The 25,829-nt window shown below is 36.9% G+C and overlaps 2 protein-coding genes across 13 annotated transcripts in view; one reads left to right on the plus strand and one right to left on the minus strand.

The window, feature by feature from the left end:
* Positions 1–225: 225 nt before the first annotated feature.
* Positions 226–3,724, plus strand: LOC103699519 (large ribosomal RNA subunit accumulation protein YCED homolog 2, chloroplastic). 3 transcript variants are annotated; one of them, XM_039118567.1, is made up of 8 exons: positions 226–424; positions 568–759; positions 1,158–1,247; positions 2,623–2,709; positions 2,813–2,893; positions 2,968–3,013; positions 3,115–3,127; positions 3,216–3,304. In XM_039118567.1, coding segments are annotated over exons 1-7 (657 nt in total). In that variant the 5' UTR covers positions 226–265; the 3' UTR covers positions 3,117–3,127; positions 3,216–3,304. The 3 variants fall into 3 exon arrangements, with proteins under 3 accessions (XP_038974495.1, XP_038974494.1, XP_038974496.1); XM_039118566.1 differs by lacking the exon at positions 3,115–3,127 and having other exon boundaries at positions 3,216–3,724; XM_039118568.1 differs by lacking the exons at positions 1,158–1,247; positions 3,115–3,127 and having other exon boundaries at positions 3,216–3,724.
* LOC103706826 overlaps positions 761–25,829 on the minus strand; it is a 34,907-nt gene continuing 9,838 nt past the window's right edge. For 3 of the 10 annotated variants that reach the window (XM_039118563.1, XM_039118565.1, XM_039118564.1), the window contains 7 exons: positions 25,364–25,786; positions 24,571–24,641; positions 24,062–24,457; positions 18,342–20,001; positions 17,394–17,491; positions 11,330–11,471; positions 7,413–8,460 (listed from right to left, as the gene is read on the minus strand). In XM_039118563.1, coding sequence (XP_038974491.1) covers positions 7,784–8,460; positions 11,330–11,471; positions 17,394–17,491; positions 18,342–20,001; positions 24,062–24,457; positions 24,571–24,641; positions 25,364–25,786 — 3,467 coding nt within the window. In that variant the 3' untranslated portion in view covers positions 7,413–7,783. Of the gene's footprint in view, positions 1,313–4,427; positions 4,583–4,833; positions 6,149–6,894; positions 6,967–7,412; positions 8,461–11,329; positions 11,472–17,393; positions 17,492–18,341; positions 20,002–24,061; positions 24,458–24,570; positions 24,642–25,363; positions 25,787–25,829 lie in introns of those variants that run through there. The other 7 variants (XR_005508098.1, XR_005508096.1, XR_005508095.1 and 4 more) reach the window with 7 other exon arrangements.

Below are 25,829 nucleotides of genomic sequence, written 5' to 3' on the forward strand. Positions count from 1 at the left end.
ATAACATCTTTTGGGCATTGAAGTGGCCAAAACAATACCTTAGAGAGGACCAACATATTTATATAGTCAGATTGGCCCACAGCAAATACTGACGTGTGGCGCATGGTGGACCAGCATTTGTAGATAAGGAAGCACAAAGATAGTAGCTTAACTACTAAAAATATGGACCACATGAACCATTTCCGCCAAAGCGATAAGGTCTACAAAATCCATTGCATGGTAGAAAAGAAGAGCAGGAAAGATTGAAATCTCCACGCAATTGGAGATGGCGAAATCATATCACTCCATCTCAAGGCTCTTCACTCCTATTGACAATCAACCTGGCAATACCAGAAGACTAAGCCAAGGCCTCAAACTGCCGACCTGCTCACATTTTGAGGCCAGAGTCGCAGCTGTTTCTTCGAGTAAAGATGAAATCCCACAGGTGAAATTGTGCTCCCTGATAAGAACATCATTTTACTGCAAACAGATTTAAGGATGTATGAATTCACAACAAAGTAATTTCAACATGCAATTAATTGCCAAAGCAAATGTAACAGAATGTTTTTTGCTTCTATTCTTTCCCAGAATTCGAAAAAGAAATCATGCAAGGTTTCAAGAGCACCTCGCCGTCTGATCACCATTTCAACATCTAGTTCAGGATGGAACAGTAAATGGAGCTGTGACTATGTATTCACCCTTGCAGAGCTTCAGTTAGCAGACCTGGCCGAAGATGGACAGAAGGATGCAGAAGTCTTTATTAGCCTTTCGATTCAAAAGGTGGTCTCCCTTGCATTCCTATTTTCAGTGAACCATACAGGTCTCAGATTATGCTAGCTGATGTGCAAAATCTGTACTTGAATTGTCAAATCCAACAATCCATTCATCAATTACATTGTGGATTTTAGGAGTTCTCAATCAATGGAGTTCTTTTTGATGCATAAAGAAAATCATCAAAAAAATGCATGATGATTAAGATGATTCAGAGCAAACATTTGCTATGTTAATAGCCTCAATCCAAAATCAACAAAATATTCTGCCACTGAACTTGAACACCGAGCCTTACAACACATAGATCAGTTTTAATTGGTTGCATATGCTTCATAAAATGGGATAAAGCTGGAACATTTATAGAAACTTGTTTGTTTTGCTGATACTTTCAAAGAAACCCCTTTCAGCATACTGGATTTGGATTCTCTATTGAAGGGAGAATAATCACGGCCTTCAACAGAAAATGCGGTTGGTGCTTCTCATCATATTGTACAGAGGTACAAGTTTTATGAGCCAAAACCAGTGGGATACGCACTCTCTCTCTCTCTCTCCCATGGGAAACCTGTACACATGTGTCACAAAAGTTTCACAAGTGAAATAGCATTTGAAAAAAATCACTTGGCTGTACAATGCAACATGTATCCTCAGAAAAAGACCTACAAATAATTTGCAGCAGAAGACGACACTGAAGATAACAACTTGATTGCCAGTTCAGTAGTTCTTGTTATTATCTCAAGTGTATGCCTCAAAACTAGAGACAACGTTCTATGAAAACACAAACAACCAGTTCAGAATAGACTAAACTTTTTTTTGGCTAGTCCAGAATAGAATAAACTTTAACAATATAATTAAGTACTAAAATTTATACTTTAAAATACCAATTGCTTTTGCATGTTTTAATACCTATTTATTTATTTCTTTAGACTTATCTAATGTTTTTGGTCTTTCACTTCATAATATCATCTTACTTGTAGTAGCATGCTTCAAATCAAAACAGAAGACTGATAGCTGAAATACAAACATACTGCAAAAGAAACTACATACCTAGCTAAGAGCCTACCTCAACTTCTCAAAACCACTGTATCAAATATCACATTGGCGCAACAAAAACCTTTGTTGGAGAAACAAGGTTACAATCATATAATGATTATGTAAGAGGGAAGCACAACCATATGTTAAAAGTTTCTTTTAGTTTCCTTAGGACACAGTCAAGCCATTTAAACAGTCTCACCAACCTTGGAGTAAATAAGCATAGAAGTGCTGATGCACAGGACATGCAGTTCAAGAAAAACATGAAAGAATCCATCAAACAACAAAGCCAGATCATTGGGGCTTCAGAAATCAAGCTCAAAATTAACCAACACAAACTGTCACAGGATAACAGTTTAGTAATGGATGATTAATAGTTATCAGATAGAAATTTGCATTGAAAGTCATGCATCAGGCAGGCAAGTGCACCAGGCATGTGATGTTTCTTAGATATTGGTGAGTAGACATCTCATCAATTGGTCACATTCCTATAAATAACAGCCACATAACTGACATAACACATCTTGTTTATGCAAACTAGTTTTGCCATACCGGTCGATACCGTACCATACCGATACAGAACCAGTATACAACCTCATATTGTACCGACAATCGGTACGCCTCGCCGTCCCATACTGTACTTGCATACTGATACTGTAATAGGGTGGTAGTGGTACAAGGTCCAATACCGAGATGGCGAACCTTGTTTTAAAAGAAATCACTCCATCACTCATTCCACTTCTAAAGGATGAAACAAGTTTGATTCCTTTGGGGGACGGAAGGAGGGGCGGGTGGGGTGGAGGGTCCAGATCAATACCACTTTTGATGTTTGGGTGTTTCCAGATCAATACCACTTTTGATGTTTGGGTTCTACCTTCAAGCAAGCGTAGTGAGTTCCAGCTACCTGAAATTGGTGGAAGCGATCCATCTGTAAGTCTTTCAACCCATCTCTCTCTATCTCTCTCTCTAGTTTCAGCAACCTGAAATTGGTGGATGTGGGTCTCTCAGTAACTCTTTCAACACAACCGAGCAGGTCATCTATGTGAATCCAGGGTCTGAAGCCAATATTGATTCACTAATCCAAGATACCATACGTTTAACAGCCTCAGCAAAGGTTATTATCCCCTAAATACCCTGGAACACCTATGCCTGCTCACTTTGCATTGCTAATAGTGTTTCACGTTGCAGGACACCTGTTCAGAATCATGTGAGAGGCCTGCACTCATATGGCAATGTATGTGATTTCCTAATCTAAAATCTTTGTATCAGTTCTCAACATCCATGTTCACATTTGTGCAAATTAATGACACAGTATGATGTATGTTTTTCATGCAGGACACCAGTTCATGTAAATTTATAATTTCTTCTAGAACAGATACTATAAGCACATATAAGTTATTCTCAGAGACATCTAACTTCTGAATCATATTTTTCAGATTCCGAAGGAAAGAGGAGTTATGATCAGAGGTGGTCTAGGCTACTTGAGATAAAAAATGCAATCTAGAGGATGCCAAGTTTAATCGGTCTCAAGTATAAATTTTGCCAGGTGATATAATGCCTAGACAGACCACAAACAATGCGTCTAGAATTATAACAGATTTGACCAAATACAGCTTGAATAAGGGTCCTGTGAATTCTATTATCAAGAGCATGCATTATTGTCCAACATTTTTACATGGAGATGTAATCAACAGGACATACCTCAAACTGAAATGCATCAAGAAAAGAGACGCGAAAGAGAAAATAGACAAAATGCTTCAAAGAGATGAGTCTAGAAGTTGGTAAATAATCATGGTCAAGGAATGCTACTTTCACCTTGTAAAAGCGTTATGTATCTTCCATTAGATGGGCAGACAGGAGAAACTTTTGTACTTCTAAATTTGTGTTTTAGATTGATTGTTTGAAATGGAATAAAGACTAAGTTAATAGCCTACAGTTTTAAAAACAGTCTAGGCCATAGTCCACTAATTCCTCTATGTGAACTTTTGTAGGTTCGACGTTCAAACCATGTGAGTTGTTTCCCCAAGTACTCAACCTGCATAATTATCTCATCATTTCTTTGTGACCTTGTTCTCAAATGAGATAATAAATGGGATCAGATCTCAAATTATATATAAAGTAGAGAAAGAAGAAATATAGCTTTCTTTAAAAAAAGAAAAGATGTGACTTGTAGGAAGATCTAGATAATTCTTGGCGGCAATTTTAAAAATATCTGCTCCCGAAGCTGCCTGAGAATAAATGCCTTCTTCAAATCTAGATGGTACAACAGTCAAGACTTCTGAAGAGCTATGGCTATTTAGACAAGGGATAATTAGTCTTGGCTCTGCCCAGCTCAACCAACTGTAGACTTGTTTTCTCAAAAAGTTGTATCAAGTAGACTTTTTATAATGACAGATTGACAGCATTTGGCTATTTGGTATTTTTTCATTAGTTTCCTGATTTACAGTAAACTTATATTTGAATTGATATGTAAGACTAAACTCATAGCAAAACACATGTCAAATAGCAATAAAAGCTGCTCAGCACACAGAGAATAGGATGTTGCAAGCATTTAAATCAATAAACTTATTTTTGTATGAACTCAACTTAAAATATTGAAGAATAAAAAAGGAAAAAGAAATTTGGAGGCCAAAATAGTCCATACTGACCATACCAAGCTGTACCGGCCAATACATTCTTTGGTATGTTACGCCCCACAGTGTGTACATACTGTTCAGGCCCTCTATCTTGAAATTTCAACCCTGGGGATAGAGGTGTTTTATGATAACATGGCAAGGTTTAAGCTTTAGTCAATGCAAGCAGCCTAAGAAAAACAACAAAAATAAGTTTTGATATTATCAAAAATCTAGAATAGAGATAAATGGGCAAGGAAAGCTAGATGAAAACCATCGGGATGACCTATACTGGGATTACTGAAAAACTAGTACAACAAGTATTAACATGAATACAATGATAAAAGTTCGGCCAAGCATCAATACATTGCCATTTGGAGGTTGGAACTTCAAATTGCACAAGGAGTAGGTATACAAAAATTTATGAGCTTTTGGCAACAAGTTGGTAAAGGATAACTTCAATAGTTGAGGATCATTGTCATAAAAACCAACAAGAGGTAGATATATGTCATGAGGTCCATGTACTACAAGCAAGGCAGGTTTGGTCCACAAGCTTTGTATTATGGTTTGCCAATGGGATCTTCAACCACCACCACCATCACCACCACCACCAACAACAATTAAAAATAAATGTATTCATCAAAAAGAGTTTAAAAGGAAATCATGAAACTTGAGGAATCACATAAGAATGCATATTATAGAAAACTAGAAAAAGTATACTTATGGAGGAATTAAATAAGTTGTACTTCAGGGGTAAAATAAAACTGTTTAAACATCAGAACCAGCTGTAGAAAGACAATTCTAAATCCAAATACATTGTGCCTACATAAAAGGTAGCATTAAGGGCATCCTGGTTCAGTCTTGGCATAAGTGTACCAATTGTTTCAAACTAACGTATCACGGAATATGTTATTTTTAATGTGAACAACGTGTGCATATTAGAGACATAGAAGAATTGCACAAATTAAAGGTGAGTGACGGAGAACAAAAGAAGAGGGTGCAAGCATATCCAACAAATACCAATATGAAAATGAGATGGGGAGGGACAAAGGAAGGGTTTGACGTAGCTAGGATTGAAGTTTGAAGGACTCTAGTCACTTAGGTATGTGTTGATCACTTAAAACCTCAAAAGCACCTCTCGGATTTATCCAACCAACTCTAAATTTATATGTCTCTATCATCTTACATAACAGGTTCTAAATAAAGCAACAGATCACTTCATGGCATTTCTTGTCCATCCATCTTAATTATGATCCCATTTTCAATAAAGTTTTTGCTGAATTTCCATTCCACATGTTCTGTTTTTTTCCCTAGAATCCTTTTCCTCTGAAGCTTTTGTCCATGAGAGCCACAATTTACCAATTATTAAGTTATGTGATGTGGTAGAAAGACATGAGAATAGAATGATTGGAGAAAGGTTCAAAAACTCAGTTTCAGACTCAGTTTTGGCCGAGTCAAACGAGCTTTCAGATTCAGTAATTTTGGTAGTTGGCCTCAATCTTTTATTTAAAAAATAAAAGAAAAAAAATCTAGAGCAGAAACAAAAAATAATGAAGAAAAATAAAGAAATCAAGAACATATATTAGATGTCATCTTAAAGAATATTGGGTTGGGATATTTGAATTAATCATTTTTCCTTCTCTCCACATTAAGAAAAGATAAAAATAAAAAATAAAAAAGATTATAGAAAACATGCCTCATCATTTCAAAGAATAATATTCAATTGTTTGTCTGGAGACAATCTTTGACATGAAAGCCTGCATGTGCATGAGACAAGCTCTAAGATAAACATATCAATTTCAGAAATTTTGTCTTTGCTCTAATTTTTTTTAGATCTTAACATCTCGATTTTTTTTAGACCTCAAATTCTGATCATTAGAAAATGCTTTCTAGAATACAATGAAATGTGGCATTTAACAATAAATTAGCACAAATAGTCCATATACAATATATGAAGCCCCAGAAATCAGTTTGGGCCCTTAAGCTGACCTCAGCTTTGAATAGGTTTTCATCAAATTGAGACATGGTTTCGTTCAGTGTTTCAACCAAAATTTAATACCATAGACTGAAAAATATTTAGTTGAAATGATACAAAAGGTACTGAAAGCTCCTACTTATGGTCTATCTAGAGGCCTTTGATGTGACTGTGTACCAAATTATTTTTTTTTCTTAACAATGGAAATAGAATGGAGATTATATTATGATAGATATGAAGAGACCATGTTCAGAATATCTGGGCTCAAATATAAAGAATATAAATAAGACAATTTTTTCATAAATGACCCATTTTATTGTCATTTTATATATCATGTGACTATTACTTTTATTTTTTCCAAGGAATGACCAGGTTTTAAGTTCTTAGACATGTTTACCCCAGGACCCATGGATAGATTCTAACCTGTAAATGTGCATTGCATGTGAAACATTCGGATTTAGTATTTAAAAAAAAAGTGCTTAAACTATCAAAGTATGTGCATGCACCACAAAATACATGTGCACCCACCTTACTTAAACATAAAGCTGGACAAGGGGCAAGAGTCTAAAAGCATCCGAAAATATTAGAACTGGAGAACTCCTGCAAAAGAAACAGATGAAAAACAATGGATCTGAACTTGCAAAATGCAAAATGAAGTCAGTGGTTTTGCAAAATACCCTATATATAGTCCAATGTACTTTTAGAATTAGTTAAAACGAAATACGACCATTTTTCTATAGTTTGAGAATATCATGATAAGACCTGAACATTATTTTACTATAGATATACTAAGAAACATGACTATTCTTCTAAAAAAAATCATTTCCAAAATTTGGAGTTAATTGATAACTATAAGATGTGGCAAATAGAGAAATTCATGTCTTCATTTTACTTAGGTAATTTACACTTTATCTCAAAATTTACTATATCACTAAATTCATATGTTAAAGTAATAAATTTGAAATTATTGCAGTAATTAAAAATTAATATTAAATTATATTATGGTCACTATAATCAGGATGTTAACAAGAGGTACACCAATCTTGTGACAGAAAGTAACTATAACAAGAGTAATAAAGATTGTTGTTAAAGAACAAAATAGAAGACTGGAAATTTTTGTGGAATATGATACATTGGTTTATTCTTCCAAAACGAAAGAACCAGCACATTTTCTTAACAAAAATTGCATGTACCACCAGATATCTCATTGGAAATTCCAAGGTAATAGACCTACAAGGAATGGGATAGTTACAAAAAATGACTATCACACAAATACAAACTCTAACCTCTTCAAGCTAGCTCATGTTTTCTCTTCCTTTAGCCACAACTCCAGTACTCTTTCATATTCTTAAACAGAAGATTCCATGGGCAAGTGTTTCCAACCCTGATATCAAAGAACTTTGCACAAACTGTAACTTCAGCTATCTGGCCAGTCTAGGTATTCGATTGGGGATTCACTCAAATTCCATGCTCCTTCTGCTAGCTCGTCAAAAAGTTGGTTATATGCCCAACTTGAGTAACCCAGAAAAAACCAATAATCAATGGCAGAATGATGTCCTGATTTGATCTGTTGAATTATGAGGCTTGTAGCCACAGGATTGCCAAAATAAATACCTGTTACAACTTTTGTATACCCCTCTGTCTCTTTCCTCGTCAAGCTAACAAGGGGCATTCTATGAGCCATGACTGGACCACCATAGAAAAGAGGAGCCTGCTTTAGAGGCTCCAGATCCTTGTCTAGTTCCTTAAAAACATCCCAACTTATACGCTTATTGGTGATCATACCTTGGAATCCCTGCTTTTGGTCTGCCATCACAATAAGCACAGTGGAGTTATCAAATGGAAAGGAATTGATAAGCTTATCAGTGGCAGCAAGAATTGATCCTACATCTACATGCTTGTATTCATCATTAAAGTTTCCTGATGTATGTGATCCAATAGGGTGGTCAACATTTCCTCTGACTTCCGCATGAAAAAAGAGTTGTTTATGCTGATCTTCAGCATAATGCGCTTGCTCATGAACTGATAAAGAAGATACATCATGTAAGGTTGCTCTGTTCTTGCTTCGTTTCCACGCATGTGTCCACAAAAAACCTACCAATTTCAGACAGAGGTTTTATTAATGTTAAACTAAGAAATGCACTGATAGAATTCCTGAAAATCAGTGGCAAAAGAATATATGCAAAATTTCAGCAAATTTTGAGGAAAAAAATGATTGGGCCAACTTTTTTTTTGGACGAAGGGGGGAGATCCCAGTATTTTCTAGCATAATTACAACCATTGCACTGGCCCAATTGTTGAGCAATATAAATTTGAATCTCTCTTAGTTTGTAAACTTGCTTATCTGAAGTCAGCTTGGACATCCAAGTAAGTAATGCCATTTCATTTATCTTAAAAAAATGATCAGATAAGCATGCATCTCTAACTGGCAATTTGATTTATAAAGTAACTAATGAATGAAATCATGTGCCATAATCAACTTAACTTGTAGCATAATAGGGTTTTATCTGGCAAAAAGAAGTTTCTTATCCATGGATCAAAACTTCCTAAGAAGTGATATTTTATGTTGTTTCTTACAAGGAGTTCCAGTATATATCAAGTCTAGGATTAGCTCAACTGAGGAGTTTTACAGTCTTACAGAAATAAAAGTAGCAGACAATTCACTGTCTCCGACATAACAGCTAAAGTTAGACTCTGCGTGAGAGAAAAATGTTAGCTCATAAAAGATGTTCCAGAATTTGCGCATAAAAGCGAACCTCCTTGAACCCATATGAATGCAGAACAAGAATTAAAAAGACCGAGTGGAACTTTACTGATTAAGGGAACAGCGTTCGCCCAACCATGTTGATTGAATGTTTGAGTACTCAAAGCCTCTCGTGAGTCTGGATACACTGATCCGCCTCGGATCGCCTACTTGTCCGAGTTCCTACTACCGGAAGAGCGAGGAGTTTATTCACGACGACCCGCTTGAGCTGGAACTGTTCTCTTTGGCTCGTTTGCAGTAGATTATTTGTTGGAGTGATGAAATCGCATTATAGCGCAATCTCGTTACGCAACACGACCTCCTTGGTTCCGTTCCGATCGAGCGTCAGCCTTGATTAAAGGACACTCCATTTTTGCTTCTAGGATTGAAGAAGAGATTATACGAAAGACTATCAAGACTTCCTAGCATGTTACACAAAAGCGCCGCTTTCTCTGGAGTGTTGTCACACAGCTGCCCGACTAGAAGAGCTACTCGCTCTGCGAGAGCACCCCTTCTCCCGAAGTTACGGGATCATTTTGCCGAGTTCCTTCCCAAAACTTCCTTCTTTTTTTATTTATCATCACTTTGGTCACTCGGTTCAGCACCCAAGCGGGTACCTTACTCTCCTCTATTGAGAACCCCGATTCACGAGACTCCCCGACTGGAAAGACTTGGTTTGCGTGCCTGATCTTCTTCTGCCCTATATCTTCTATCTTAATAAAAAACCTTACTAAACGAGGTTTACTGGTCCTCCGAAAGCGTGGATTCTGTAAAACTAAACTCAGATATTCACAAACACAAGAACCAAAAAAGAACAAGGAGAAAGTGCTACAGCATTTGCTAGCTGCAACATATGTTAATTCTTTTGTATATTAACAGTGTTAACGAGTAGCTTACGAATCTCCTCCAAAAGGAAGATAACATTGTTAATACAAGCAAAAAATACCACAAAAAAAGATATAGCAAGCAAGGTTCGTGATCTCAGTACCAGATCCCGTACCGGTACTATTTTGGTACTATGTTGATCAATGTCGGCAGAACTGGTATCGGGCACCGTAACGGTTTTCCGGTGGGACGAGTCGGTACAGACCTACGCCATGCCATGCCGGCCCATCCCGACATAGTTGAACAGACGGGGGAGAGGGAGAACGAGAGAGGAAAAGAGAGAGAGAGAGAGAGAGCGGAGGAGGGAGGGAGGCCGGCGCCGGGCCCTTTCGCGATTTACGCAGTCGTTCTCCTGTTTTGTTCGAAACAGGGGTCGGCCGCTTTTTAATTTGGCGATTTTTAAGTAAAGTTGGCACGATACTAATCCTTGGCGTGTCTGTCAACAGAGTTAGACATGTGCTATGCATGTGAGAGGTGGTATAGATGGTTGAGAAGGATGGTTTGGGATTATGATATGTGATAAAGTGGAGCGCTCCTTGCCTTTTCTCCTTGTTCTTTCTCATTTGACTCATTTCATGAGTGCGAATTCTGTATGTTGTCCTATTATGTTTCTCCGAGTTTTGGTTTTATAGAAGCCCCCCTGCCCTAATCGGTAAAGTAGCATTTGGTCTATTTTATTCTTGTTCTGCATCCATATGGGTTCAGGGAGGTTCACTTTTATGGTGAAATTCTGGCATATCTTTATGAGCTAAAATTTTTCAGTGATGCAGCTTTCTATTTTTTGCATGCATGCATGCATGCATATTGCCAAAGAAGCCACCAGAGACCAAGGTGATTGCACATAACAATTATGTGGCCTCAGATCAAATTTTAGCAAATAAATAAGATCAATGAACCATCTTAGAAAGGTGACATAAAGCTTAGTTTCCATGCTCTTGTAATTTCTATTGGTTGGCATGGTAAAAGCATGCTAAATGCTTAAATAGATCCATAAACATGCGAGCAAAAAAAGAGCAGCTGGCTACTTGTAACATAATGTCCATGACCAATGCTTAGTGACATTTCATCAGGTATTATACATTTATTTCCTCAAATATACTTATTAGACATCATAACAGGTTTTGATGAATAGCAATGCTTTAGCGAGGATCTTTCATATGTTTCTCTAACTTCAGAAAAATGACAATTGAAATTTAAGTGCAGCTCAAAAGACAAATAGATAAGCAAAAGAAAGTATCCCGCGTGAACTTAAATACTCTATTCAAGCTTGTGTGTGTGTGTGTCTAAGTCTGTACAAATAGGCTGGAAGACCGAAAGAAGTCAAGATACAAATACCTTTATTCCTGTTTAGATAGTGAGAATTGCTTGCATGAGATACTAGAAATTCCATGATGTCAATGACTGACATATCACCTTCATAATAAATAGCACTCTTGTTCTCTGCTGGAAATAGCAACAGTGCTGGATAAAGTTCCGTCTGTATACATCAAGATGCAAATCGATGAAATGGTTAAAATCTGAGATAGTAGTTTGACCCAGTCAAATTCCATTATTGCACAAAATGAGGTCACAAGACCAAGATAAATAGATTACAATGATCTACGCCTTTTTGCTTTAACAAGGAAGCATATGAATCATTTTAGAGTTTGAGTAAATGAAACACACCAACCTGATATATCCACTAATTCATTGCTTTCATCTGATCATCGAGTGTCGACATGAAAATTTACATGATCTTAATATTTCAGGTTCAATTATAGATGCATTAGTCCACTATATCAATAAACAATCTTGTAGCGCTAACTCCTAAACTCTACAATAGCATGAAAATGGGCATGGACTTAACACAGACAATGTGATAAGAAACCTTTAGAATTCTAGTTCAGATAACAGAAAATCATAACTTATAAAAGTTTGCATAACATGTAACCATCAGAAAAGAGGTCGGGAGAAAAACATCCAGCCACACATTAGAAAGAAGGCCATTGTCGATCAAATTAGTTAGTGAATCTTTGAATGCACATAACTACATTGACATGCAATTATGGAATAGAAAAAAATTTGGAAAGCTATTAGGACTATCAATAATAGTAAGAAACTAATGAATGTACAAAAAGATATAAGCAAGGTTTGCTAGACCGGTTAGTACCATACCAAACCAAGCATACTGTTTTGTACCGATACTAAACCATTACGTGGTACTGTACTGTACCGACACTCGATATGTCGAACCTTACCGTATCGACACTTGATATACCAAACCTTACCATACTGTACCACGTACCAATATTGTAATAGGATGGTACCGATACGGGGTTCAACACCAAGATGACGAATCTTGGCTATAAGTTTCATAAAAGTGCAAAGGCAATTTCAACTAGTTCACTCCAGGTTTGGAAACTTGAAGTTTCAGTCAAAAAGCTTATGGAAATAAATAAATGGAAAAGAAAAAAAAAATAAGTTATCTCACATCATTTTATGTTGTTTTAAGTTATCTATGAGTTCCAGTTCACAATAGAAAGCTATTTGAGAAAGTTGTGGCATCTGAAAGTTTGGGTTCACAATCGAGTAACAGATGTTGCGAAACTTGCTTTAAAACCCCGTCCAAACCTACCCAAAGTGGCTAGCATCTGCAATCTAGTACAATGATCCTCTTGGATTAGTGCTTCCCTTGTTTAAGGAATTTAGCTCTTGCAAAATCAAAACTAGAGATGGGAAAACTTCTGCTTCCCTGTCTCATACTCAACAACTTGGTTTTGATGGGAAGTTGATCATTCCAACCTATTCAAAAAGACTCAATAATCTTGTGGCTGGTTTCTATAACCTTCATTTCAACAATGCAAACATCAGTTAGTATCTTTTCTAGCTCCATCCATAAATCATCCATAGCTGGTAGCACTGGTTCTTGCCCTTGATCTTCATCCAATATGGAAGGCTCAAGCAGATTCACATTCACAACATTGATAACTGAGTCCATCTCCAGATAAGGTGGCAAGTCAAGCAGGAAGGCATTTTGCCCAATCTTCTTCAGAATAAGCTCCCCCTCTTGGAAGTTGCACTTCGCATAACACTTATAATGTCAATCTTTGTACCTTTGCTGTGATATGTGGCTAAGCCTCAATCTCCTAATGCACCTTCCTAATGTTTTCTAGAATCTTCGAGCTCGTGCCTAATCACCCATCTCCTTGTTTTTTTGTCTTGATACTAACCATAATCTCTAGGTCAGATGGACTCTATTCAAATATCTCAAACATACTTCAAAAGTGACTTTAGGCAGAATTGTGGATAGCTCCATTATAGCCAATATTTTAAACACTGATACCCAAACCCTTACGATATCAGTACCAAGAATACGTACCAAAATTGACGACTTCAAAAAAATTTTTTGAAAAACCATCAATACCGACTGATTCAGTCGGTACAAACCAGTACCCTTGTTTTGGCATCCCAACACCCATACTGGTGCCAATTTCGCACTAAAATAATATGATGTTGACCATGCCGTCCTATTTTTGACAATGTTTTAACCCATGATTGTACGTGAACTGGAAAGCAAGCTATCACCCCAAGTCCTTGAATGCTTGGAATGATATCCTCGAACGAGTACACCAATATCCAATTCACGATCTCCATCTATCCATCTTTCTGTAAGTGGAAGGCAGTGCTCCTCTTCAATCTAGTATGCATCATCCTCTATAAGGATATATAGAAATTTTTTGGGAAACAACTTTTTTTTATATGAAATAATGGACGACAATCCAAAATTTTTCCAAAGATGCTGAAATGTAGCTGCTTCTTCTATAACCTTCTTATAGGAAACTAGGCACACCATCTTGCTAAAAGATTTAACTGGCACGTATAGATAATCAAGGCGCACCTCAATCTCAACAATCCTCTTAGGAAATCTACCGAGAGACTCCCCAATGTTTGCTAGGAACTGGCAAGGGTGTATACCACCCTAGCGTTCTATTTGAGAGCCTTTACATGCTACATGGTACACAAATCTTAATGAACTAAGCCATGTTTTGTTGCAGCTTGGGCCAATAGACATATCTCCTTTAATTTAGTATCTTCTCCACTCCACAATGTCCTGCAATCTTAGAAATACAAGCCTCTAGAACCTAATGTACTTCATCAGTAGCTTGCAGGCACATAACATGCCCCTCATATAATAGCCCATCTTTGTAAGTGTGTTCTGATGGTTGGTGTTTTCCAATTTCATCAATTGTTCATGAGAATTTGGATCTAATGCATACAGGTTCATGAATTCTAAGAGTTGCGGCCTCTGAAAGTTGGATTTGCAATCAAGTGTTGAAGGTAGTAGATCTTGCTCCAAGACCCTATCCAAACCTACTTGAAGTGGCCAAAGTAGTCCACGTGGGTCCAATGATCCCCCTAAATCAAAAGACGGCTTTTTGCTTGTGACAACAATATTTTAAAGTTGTTGTGTATTTTCAAGTCTATGAATAGTTGCAAAGATCTCGTCTTATTTTTTCTGATAAATCTAGTTTATGTGCTAGTTTGAGTTTATGTTTTTTATTTCTATTTGATATATGAGCACATACATGTCTTTTGACTTACAATTTTGTTCTTGTTAGAAACTTTTCTATTTTTTTTTATTTTTTTGTAGCTTTTAAATAAATGTTCCATATGGCATTTGTGTAATTATTTCAAATCTATAATAATACCATACTTGAAAGACAGATGAAATCTCTAGCTTAGTGGAATAGTTGAACTCATCGAGTTATCAATTCGAATATATATGGACCCTTGGTTCGGTTTATGTGTGGCTTCACTTGAATTATTGATTAGGATACATGTGCACCCTTAGTTAACTAGTATATGTATAGACATCATGGATATTTATGGCCTCATCCAATTTACTATGAGGATATATATGGCCTTGTTACCGTAGCAGACCTCAAGGGTACAAGTGAACCTTTGTAGGAGAATATGAAAGTACATGAAATATTGGAGTTTTTTTTAAAATTTAAAATGTAATTTAGTCATTCACAATATCTCCCTCCTTATTAGAGAATTTCTCACTTTGGCTATTTAATGATCAAAATATTTCATTTAATTCACACTTGAACTTCCTAGTAATAATTTGATCTATGACCATACGTGAATTATTGAAACTCTTTTTAAAACTAATGTATTATGAACTTAGTTACTAGAAGCAGGTCAGGTGTAGGTATAGGAAATGAACCTCTAAAAATGTTAATAAAAACACCTAGAAAGAAGATGCAGAGACGAGCTTTTGAGGAGATTTGGAAGTGGGTGCATGACCTTAAATGGAAGATTCCTGCTACTAATGATTCGACCCTTTCATGGTACCTCATTCCTCAATGAAAACTTTGATTGTGGCATTTCACCACGTGGTTTTAAACTCTCAATAAACCGACTCTTAAATTTCTAATGATGATTTCAATTATGCATTTTAAAGCTCCTTAATTTCAATGGAAAAACTCTTTTGGACATAGTAAACTGATTCATGGGGCACTATAACTCACTTCACCTATTATACAATCTTTTTCGAGAAATTATTGAGGAATATTGCAGAGCTTTTTGAAGAAAGATGAGTTATTGAAGTTCTTTATAACTAGTTTTATGATGCAACACCAAAACATAGCCCAAATTTTTTTTCTATCTATAAAGGGATAGGATTATATATGACACGCAAAGTTCAAACTTATGAAATTAGATACTATTCAAGATTTAAGGATTGTGATACAATTCATATGTTTTTCTTTTCTTTTTTTAATAACTGTTCAATATTATTGTTGCTTTTGATCAATTAAGATAGTCAAACCTAAAGATTCAACTAAGGGGCTGTTTGGAACTCTGCATTTGCAGCTCAAGTTGCATGTGACTGGAATTGAATTTACGTTTCCTGTGGTTGAATTTACTATGTTTGGACGGCTGTAGCTAGAAATACAGTAAGCCTACAGAAATTGTTTGGGTCGAATGCAACTACAAGAGATGCAGTTACCTAGTAAATGATGCGCTAAGCTTATCCCAACATTTAATTGTGATAAGTATTTTTTAGGCTTAATTAATAAATGATTGTGCAACGTTAATTTTATATTTGCTAATATTGCTTCATAATTGAACAATATTTATTATCCAGAGTTAATAAATGATAAAATCTAAAAATTAAAACTATAATTATGTAAATACAAACTTTTCGAGGAAGCAAAATCCTAAATAACAAGATACAAAGAAACTAATCTTTAAGAGATGTGTATGTCATCCAAGGTGCTATTAGGCATGATTAACACCTAGAGTTCTTTAGTCTATAAGCTGGATTAGAAAAGTGAGGTCAGAAAAGAGAAACTTTAGACTCTATTGGGGGAAGACTCGCATAGAAGAAAATATGAATTGAGAAAAGCTCCCCACGATGCATTAGAGCCCCACTGCCACATCCATGGGGGTTGGCAAGTTAACCAACAGGGAGCTGTTCTGCTAGTCCTCCCTCCCAATGACCAACTAGAGATACCGATTTTGGGGCAAAGATGATGAGAGTGGTGCACACCCACTTGAAACACATGCTTCGTAGAGACCCGAGGAACTATTGTCAAGATGTTGAGTCCAATGGGAGAGGCGGTTGGGAAGGGGCTTCGGGGAAGAGATCGGGTAACCGAGAGGGTTTAGTGGGTAGATGGCTAGAATTGAAAGGAAGGAAGGGGTGGGGAGAGGGAGTGTGAAGGCATGACAAAGGGGAAAAGAGTGAAGGAAATGAAAGAGGGTACTAACATGACAACAAAGTGAATCATGAAGAGATCTCGAGTAAGGAGTCATTCTCCACTTCTCATGGACATGGTAAGATCTCGAATAGAGTTGGACCTAAATCAGGGCTGACTTCTTCAAGCTGCTGCAGCTTGGCCTTGAGCTGCAGATAGACTGCAGGTCAAGTTATTTCTATGGCACCAAAAGCGGTCACCAAATTGGTGCGATCGACTGCACTGTAGCTTACCAGCAGGTGGATCAAGCTGTAGGCTTCCAACCAGGTCCTAAATCTCGGGTTGCAACAATTTCACCACATATTTGTATATCTTCATGCATGGCCCCTTCTCCAATTTATCCCTCGCAAAGAAGATATCAATTTAACTTTCTAAGATCTTCAACACTAATTAAACTAAAGTAAGCTTTTGACTATTTTAGAAATCATTTGCAAGTATATTCAATCATTATTTCATTTAAAGCAAGCTATGATATAAAGTATTTGCATTAGTAATAATTATTTAAACATGACGTGACTTTAAAAGAAAAGGTAACAAATACTATATATATATATATATATATATATATATATATATATATATATAGATATATAAAGAGGTAAAACCTAGTCGATCAACATAAACATTGATTTAAGAACAAAATTTACAATAATTACCTCACCCATTGGTTTTAAGAATGAGCTGCAGTCATTTAGCGTGCAGTCCATCACAAGTATAGATGGCAGCCCATGCAAAGCAAAATCCTCTTTGTTATCTGTTAGGCAAGTAATGCATTATTAGTGGACATAAATATCATGGTGTAATAAGATGGGTTCCAATTGTATGTATGAATAGAAATTTGGTGCAGCATTGCAACGCACCATTTGACAAAGTAAAATTTCACAACCATCTAGCCTTTTCCCAAAAAAGTAAAATTTAAAAGGCCAAAATAAAGAACATGACAATATCTTAGTACTTTTAAAATAGTTTGCCATTTGTAAATATTAGATTACTAAAAATAGAATTATAATCATCTCTACAATAAATGGTGTTTGCATATGTGGTCCACAAAGGAAGAAATGGCAGACTGTATGAGTGATAATGAAGAGTTATAATCATTACAACTGCTTGAACAGCAATTGAAAGTAGTACACTAAGACTAATAACAAAACAGTAGCATATTGAACTAGAGAAGCCAGTGTGTTAGTGCTCTATCAGTCTATATATTACATATTCAGCTACAAAGACCTTGCATCCTACAAGAAAGGCTCTCCAGAACTTGTGTCATATTTCTGAGCTAAAGTTGTATATCATTTTTTTCACCTCATGATACAAGTGAGGAGCATATTCAAGGTGATGCCGTAGATTTATCTTAATGCAGTTAGGTATCATTTGCAAGGTCAAAGTACCCCCCTCCCCCCCTTCCCAACATCACCCCTTACCTCTCTAGTTAAGCATGTAAAAATGTTGCTTTCATATTGATGTCTTTAGGGGTACTGTCCATTTCTTGAGGTAAAACATGTTAAAACTAATCTTAACAATAAGGAAGTCAATACAAAATTACTGACAAGATTCATGATGTGAACGACATGTTACACCCATATAAGAACTGCACTAAATAGTACCTTTGATTTGCGTAGGATCCACGTTTTGAGCTTGAGCCTTTGGTGTATTCATAAAGCTTTTGAGAGCTCGATATACTTCACGCACAACCTGTTCCATACGCTGGCAGAATCCGCACCAGGAAGTAGTGAAGAGCACCAAAACATCCAATTTCCAGGCAGATAAGAAACTTTCAGTGTTGGAAAATGAGACTACATTTCCCGTTTCACAGGACTCAAAACCTACAACCAGTTCACAGAATGTGTTGGCTGTCACTCGAGGTATACAATCAGCCTCATGGAAATCCAGGTTCACAAATGGTGGCCTTGGAGTCTCCCTTGAACTGTGAGTAGACAATGCTGAACGCTGATATGGAGTAAGACTTTGATTGAGAAATTTGTCCACAAAATTAAGTAGAGAGTTATAGCTAATCTCTGTTTCCGCAGAAAATACAAAGTGTTGTTGCCGAACTGGATCAAGTATTATCAAAGATGGAATCTTAGACCCCCCTGTCAAGGCTCGTAGTAGCTGATAACCACCATCAGAAAAGAAAAACGAGCTGACAAAAGGTTGGTGCTGATCATTAAGCCTATCTGCATTGCTTATGATCGTGGATTTCTTATTCTCAGAAACATCATACCCTGAAAAATTCAGGCTAGAAATATTTCTCAAATTTGGTGCAACTTCGCTAGAAGATGTTCCATTCGAATGACAATCAGTATGCTCAACTTGCTCCTTTTTTATGTATTCCATAGCACATGGTGATTTCTGCTCCAAATGGAAAGAATTTTCATCACGACTTGTGAATGATCCCACTTCCTCTTGGTTACAACATTTCTGGTCCTCACTAAGTTGTGTGCTTTTGAAAACACCTATATCAACTTTAACCTTTTTGTCTAACTTAGTGGAAAATTTGTTAGTTTCAAGTTCATAAGTGACTGCTTTCTGAGTTTGCTGAAAATCAGTTTCCATATCTATGGCTTCAGGCTGCTTCCCCTCATCCACTGTAGTAATATCAGTAGCATCCAAAAGATCAGCATCATTCATGCTGACATACGGCTCGACAGATTCTTTAGGTAACTCTGAAGTTGGATCCTTTGGACTAGTCACATCACTCTTAATCATGTTTTTAGGTTGATCGTTTTCACTCGACGGCAATGGATCTACTACTTGCACTTCAAAATCATCAGACAAAAGCTGAAAGCCAACTTCCTTTGCTAGTATACTTATTTTGGTTTCTTTAGTCTTCAATGCATGTTCTTTCTGGTGAAGTAGATGTGTTAAAATATCATAAACAGAATTACCTTGATTGTCAGGAGCAGTGTTTTTCAATGAAATACCTTCACCTTCATTTACCATCATAATAGCCATATTATCCTTGATTTTCACTATCTTAGAGGCCAGATTATCTTTTCGAGTCTGATGGCCTAGGGCATCTGAGATACTTCTGCTCCACATTCCAAAAGAAGCTTGTCCAGAGGAACTTTTGGAAATACTGCCATCAAGTCCTGAAACTCTCTGGTAGGAAATCTGGTTGTACCATGCAAACTTTCTAAGAACCTCAAGAGATGACTTGCTCTCTCCTCTAACTTTCGATGATTCTGAAGATCTATCAACAAAAAGAATGATTGAAGGCCTGTCTGATGGAAATGCAGGCTCAAGATTGCGTCCATCAGCATCAAGCTAAAAGGAAAAAAGTATGTGATATTGCAATATACATCATTTAAATAATTTTATAGCATATAAGAAAAAGTAACATTGCATAATGAAAACTAGGGAACCACCTCTAGTAAATTGGAGTCACAAAGAAGCTTTAGTGTGCATCAAATTCATAAACAGAACAGGTCAAAACAGATGCAATAAATCTCACGGCATATACTTCTCTTAAGCGTAATTAGACTAATAGTATATCTATATAAATAATATTATTAACATGAAAGTAATTGAATAAATATTCCATTAGCCGAATGAATCATAAATGGGTTGCAACAGCACAATCATACAATTATGAAAGGCAGACCCTGCTTCAAGAGGAATATGAATCAGGAACCATCAAAATGAAATAAAAGCTGGGAGAGAGAGTGAACTAAAGGCACTCCCTGAAGGATACGTCTGTAATTTTGTCAGTATAGGAACCAGAGGAGATCAGTTATAAGTTCCCATATTTCTCCTCTGCAAGGGGTGTGAGTCCTGTAGAATGGTGACTCGAGGGAAAGAAGAAAAGGAAAGTGATTAGAAGTCTTGAAACTCAAAAAGTGAGAGATTTATGTATTTTTAATTATTTTATTATTAATAAATTTCCTACTTATTATTTGTGTTGTGTGTAGTCTTCATGTTTTTACTCTAAAAATCATTGAGTTGTTGGCCGTGGTTTATGCACTTACTTTTATTTGCTTGTTCTTTGCCTATTTTGGTACTTGGCACGGTCCTTCAAATCCTCACCTTCTACATATAAGTCTTTCAGATATTCAAATCCTTCAACTTCAGTAATGACAGTAACCAATAATGACGCTCTTCGGCTCAAGAAAACTGCAATACTATTTTGTTGACCCGATTTATGTTTCAACACATAATTATATTGCTGTAGAAACTCTTACCATCTAGCATGCATGCAGCTAATGGCTTGTTAGCTAACAATAAACTTCAATGCTTGATAATCTGTATAAAGCACAAATTTTTGTTGTATTAAATAATGACTCCAATACCTCAAAGCCTAAAGAAAGCATAAAACTCTAACTCGTATATTGAGCACATTTTACAATCATCACTTTTTTACTATAAAAGGACACTGGTCTTCTTTGTGATAGGATAGCTCCAATTCCAACATAACATGCATCACACTCTACTTCAAATAGCTTTTCAAATTTGACAATGTTAAAACAGAAGCACTAGAAAGCTTCTCAATGCAAAAATTTTCTCTGCCTCCTCATTCCATTGAAATTTTTCTTTCTTCAATAACTCTGCGACGAGACATAATAGCACTGAAATTCCTTAGAAATCTGCAATAAAATGTATCAAGTCCATGAAAGCTCCTTCACTAACAGTCTTTGGTGTAAGCCACTTCCTAAAATCTTTCACCCAAGGTCAACGGAACCGTCTCGAACCGCCCGGTTCGGAGCATCCCAAGCCGTAACGGTGGTAAACCGGGACAGTTCCAGCAAAGCAATCGAGACGTCGTCGTCGAAGGAGAAGGAAAGAAAAAAAGAGAGCAAGCGGGGGAGGGAGGGAGAGGGAGAAGGAGGGAGGCCGGCAGAGGGTGGTGGATTCGAAATAGGGATCCGATCGCGGCCTCCGCCACTTGCACCAGCGCCGGCCTCCGCCGGCCTCTACCTCCCTTCCCTGCTCGTTCTCTCTTTTTCTCTCTCCCACAGTCTCCTGTGTCGGTATAAGCCTAGCACGGCATGGCGTGGGCCCGTACTGACTCATGCCGTCGGATAACCGGCACAGTAAACCCTGCTTCCACCTTTTACTGATGAACATGGATGTGCTAAGCACTCACCACAAAGCCCAAAAAAACACAGTACTTTCAGTCATAAAACTGCACTTTTTAAATTAATATACAACTTTCTTTCCTAACCACGGTTAGCACCTCTCTAAGATGGGAAATATGCTCTTCCTCATTTTGGCCATAAACCAATGTATTATCAAAGTACACTATCACGAATTTTCTGATAAAAGGTATAAGCACTTGACTCATTATTCTCATAAACATGCTTGGCACATTTGATGGTCCAAAGGCATTAATAACCATTCATAATTTCATATAGCCCATCCTTGGTTCTAAAAGCTGTCTTCTGCTAGTCCCCTCGTCCGGTCCTAATTTGATGATAGCCACTTCTCAAACCTATTTTTGAACACAATCGAGATCCCTCTAACATGCCCAGAATATCCCTCCAACTGAGGTATAGGAAGTCTGTACTCCACAGTGATTTTAATAGCCCTGCTACCAACACATGTAAGCCAACCGCCATCTTTCTTGGGTGTCAATGAAGCTAGTAATGTGCACGGGCACATCTCTCTCTATTCATGCCTTCTGAATCAACTCAATCACCTGATTCTGGAAATTACATTCTCTTTTGGGTTCATCCTGTAATGTTACAAAGTTGGTAAGCTACACCGGAGATGAGGTAGATATGATGTTGGACGTCCCTCATAGGAGATAATCCATTAGGAACATCATCAGGCATTATCTCCTTAAATTCCACGATCAAATATTTTTAGTTTTTCAGGTATCTTGGGAGGCTCAAAAACCTGACCCTTCACCACCAAGGCATAAATTTGACCTGCTTCCTTCGACTCCAAAAAGTTGTTCATAGTTAGGAATGACCACTCCTCTACTTGAGAAATTTTGGTCCAGGGTTCACTACAAACTGGGACAAGGATTACTTTCTTTCAATCCTTGTAAAATACATGAGGATTATCCTTCCCCTGTAAGTGGAATTTTTATCATGCTGCCACAGTTGCCCAAGCAAAATATGACATGAACCGGTATCTACCACATCACAAAAGACCTGATCCTCATAAAATTTTCTAGTAGAGAGAGATTTGGCATTGTTCAGTACCTTACCGATTTAGTACGGTATAGGTTGGTACGAGATGCACCCCGTACCAAGACAACTCTTAAGCCATTTTCTCACTTTTTATCTCAGTACACCTTAGCATAAGTCGATACGCACCTCAGTACGTCTTGGTATTATGGGCAATACAGGGCCTGTACCGACCCAAATACAATTTTGTACCGATTCTGACCGGTACAGCACCATATGCCCCAAATCAGGTGGTTTGGGATGGCACAGCAGTTCATGCTTGGATTCATTTTAAAAGTGCTTCAAGTGATGCTGGAAACACGTCCAGCATCGCATATTGATTAGTCAGAATGCTACTCAAGTTTCTTATCAAAGCATTGCTGTGTTGTGGTTGTTGGAAGCCATGAGACCGAGGAATACCATTTTACAAATTCTTTTCAAACTTGGACAATTACTTTTCTTAGACAACTATTTTCAAGTCCTAATTGATCTAGGCATACTCTGATCCCATCCTTGGCAACCCATCCTACATCAATGGTCTATGGAATAATGACCTAGTATGAACTATGTTATGTTAATAGCCTAGTATGCTTCATAGATGCTTTACATATATGAATTTGTATTTGTGTATATGTACGTATGCATATACATATGTACATGTAGATAAATATATACATACATGCACATACATACATATATAGATAAACATAATTATCACTTGACGTGTCCTAGTCATATTGTATCTTAATTTTCATGATGCATTGTTTCAGCATATCCATAGTGTTGTATCCATATCTCACGTCCATGTCTAGGCTTCATAGACTAGAACTACAATAGTGACCAATAATATGTGTATTTACTATAAATATGGACACTGACCTGCACAGAGAAAATACTAAAAAAGTATTAGATAGACTACTTAGGCCCTTTCAGATAATATCGAACAGATTTCTGTATTTGTGCAAACTTCTAGCCATATTTCAACTTATGATGTTCAGGGTTTGAACTTTGAAGTCTTGCATATGGAACCCATACTGATCATGTACCAGCACAGCATATGACACAGTATGCTCCCCGTATCTACTCACCGTTCATCAAACCAGATGATACCTATGGCCACTAGGAAGTCAATACAGGGTTGACACAGCGCAGTCGAGATCTGAAACCTTGATTATGATTAACAAATAAAAAAGACATAACAAATTTAGTAATAATACCTCTATGACAAGAGAGTAGTGGTTTTGAAGGATGGTTCTAAGATCTTCTCCTTCTTGGAGTATCACCGAACAATTGGGACATTCAGATGAATGAAGGATAATCAACCATGTCTCTGGATTGCCAACACCTAAGAAAGGAAGCAAAGATCTCTGCGATATTAGACCAAACCTCTGCCTTTCAGGAGGCAGAAAATGCTCCCTTGCAATTGCTGTGAACTTCATAAAAACGGATTCAAATCGCTGAAACTCTTCCTTCGTACATGATTTCCCAGAACCAACACTTCCATTTTCATTTTCCTTCAAAGCACTTTGATTTGCCAAGGTAAATCCACCAAGAAAATGAGAACCAGCTATCCCATCTTTGACCCCACATGTTAGTTCTTCATTTTTCTTACCCTGTGTTTGATCCAAAAGAAACTAGTTATCAGGACTTTTCCTACCTGAAGCATTTTGATCAACTTTAGTTCCAAAAGCAGTCTCATTGAGTTCATTGAAAAAGTATAAGCCACCTTCTGGATTGCATTGTGAAATGCTAGAGTCCCATCTGCTCCTCTGGCAAAATTTTCGCCTATGGTGTCAACTGCAATTTTACAGTTGTGTCAGCAAAATAGAATCTAAATGTGCACAACTTTTTCAATCTCAAATACAGAATAAGTTAATTACATGGGAAACAAAGTAAACCAGAGCAATTTTCCAAAGCAGGAAAATGGGATACAGGTTCCTGAACATCACCTAGGAAGTTCGCTTTACAAGAATTTAAAATCACAGCAAATCTATCATCTTAATAAAAAGAACACCACAACTTTGATGGCCCATATTTGATTGATATATAGAGAAGATGTAGAGAGAAGAATACAAGCTGAAGAAACAATCAAATTAATTTTTTAGATTTATCCAAAACATATGAAGAAAGAAATTACAAAAGAAAAACTTTAAAAATTCAGAATTTTACCCTATCAATGTGAAATACAGAAATAGCAAAAACCACGCATGTTATTAGGTGTTACTTTTTATTTTTTGCCTAAGCACCTGATCAGGCACCACTCCATCCTACAGCCCAGAGACAGTGATCCCAGAATCTAAATTCAGATACTATAATAAGTTAATAACACAAAGCAGATATTCAAATAGATATATTTCAAATTGAGCTATTTTAAGTTGTCGTCGCATTTAATATTTCCAGAGCACATTGTCAATACTCAAATAAAAATTTATTCCTATTTGTGCATTGCTGCTTAAATAAAACTAAGATGGTCAGAGATGTGTAATCAAGAGGAAACAAAATAAGTTAAGATGACAAACCATGCTCTGAACTATTTTGGACAGACAAGGAAGTCTCATAATTTTCATTATTTTTTCTATGCAACAATTTAGCTGACCAGCCACAGAACTCAAGGAGAAGTATGGCTTTATCTGTTGATTCAAAAAAATTTTGTAAGTCTTCTTGACTGCGCAGGGGCTTCAGAGGAATCTCCCCATGTTTAAGTGACATAAAATGATATATTGAAGATAGGATGTTCTGCAGACGAAGTCTCCCATGGTACTTGTATGACATGGAGTGGTGATAGTAAAATAATGTTATTCCCTCAGTAGCACCAAGAACATCAGCCACCATCTTGTCAGAATTTTTATAAACAACCATCAGTCTTAGGAAGTCAAGCTTCTCTTTTTTATCAGCAACCAGATGTGCTATTTCATTCATTAGGGATCGCGACTCACCAGACCCTGCATATTAAAAGAGACTACAGTCAAACTTGAAAGATGAAAA

Source organism: Phoenix dactylifera, unplaced genomic scaffold (assembly GCF_009389715.1).
Source record: "Phoenix dactylifera cultivar Barhee BC4 unplaced genomic scaffold, palm_55x_up_171113_PBpolish2nd_filt_p 000373F, whole genome shotgun sequence".
NCBI classification, from domain to species: domain Eukaryota; kingdom Viridiplantae; phylum Streptophyta; class Magnoliopsida; order Arecales; family Arecaceae; genus Phoenix; species Phoenix dactylifera.

Coding starts and splice junctions, on each gene's coding strand:
- LOC103699519 (XM_039118566.1), top strand. CDS start 266: ATGGCGAAATCATATCACTCCATCTCAAGGCTCTTCACTCCTATTGAC. Junction 425..567: donor GTAAAGATGAAATCCCACAG/GTGAAATTGTGC, acceptor ATTCTTTCCCAG/AATTCGAAAAAGAAATCATG. Junction 760..1,157: donor TTAGCCTTTCGATTCAAAAG/GTGGTCTCCCTT, acceptor AACCCCTTTCAG/CATACTGGATTTGGATTCTC.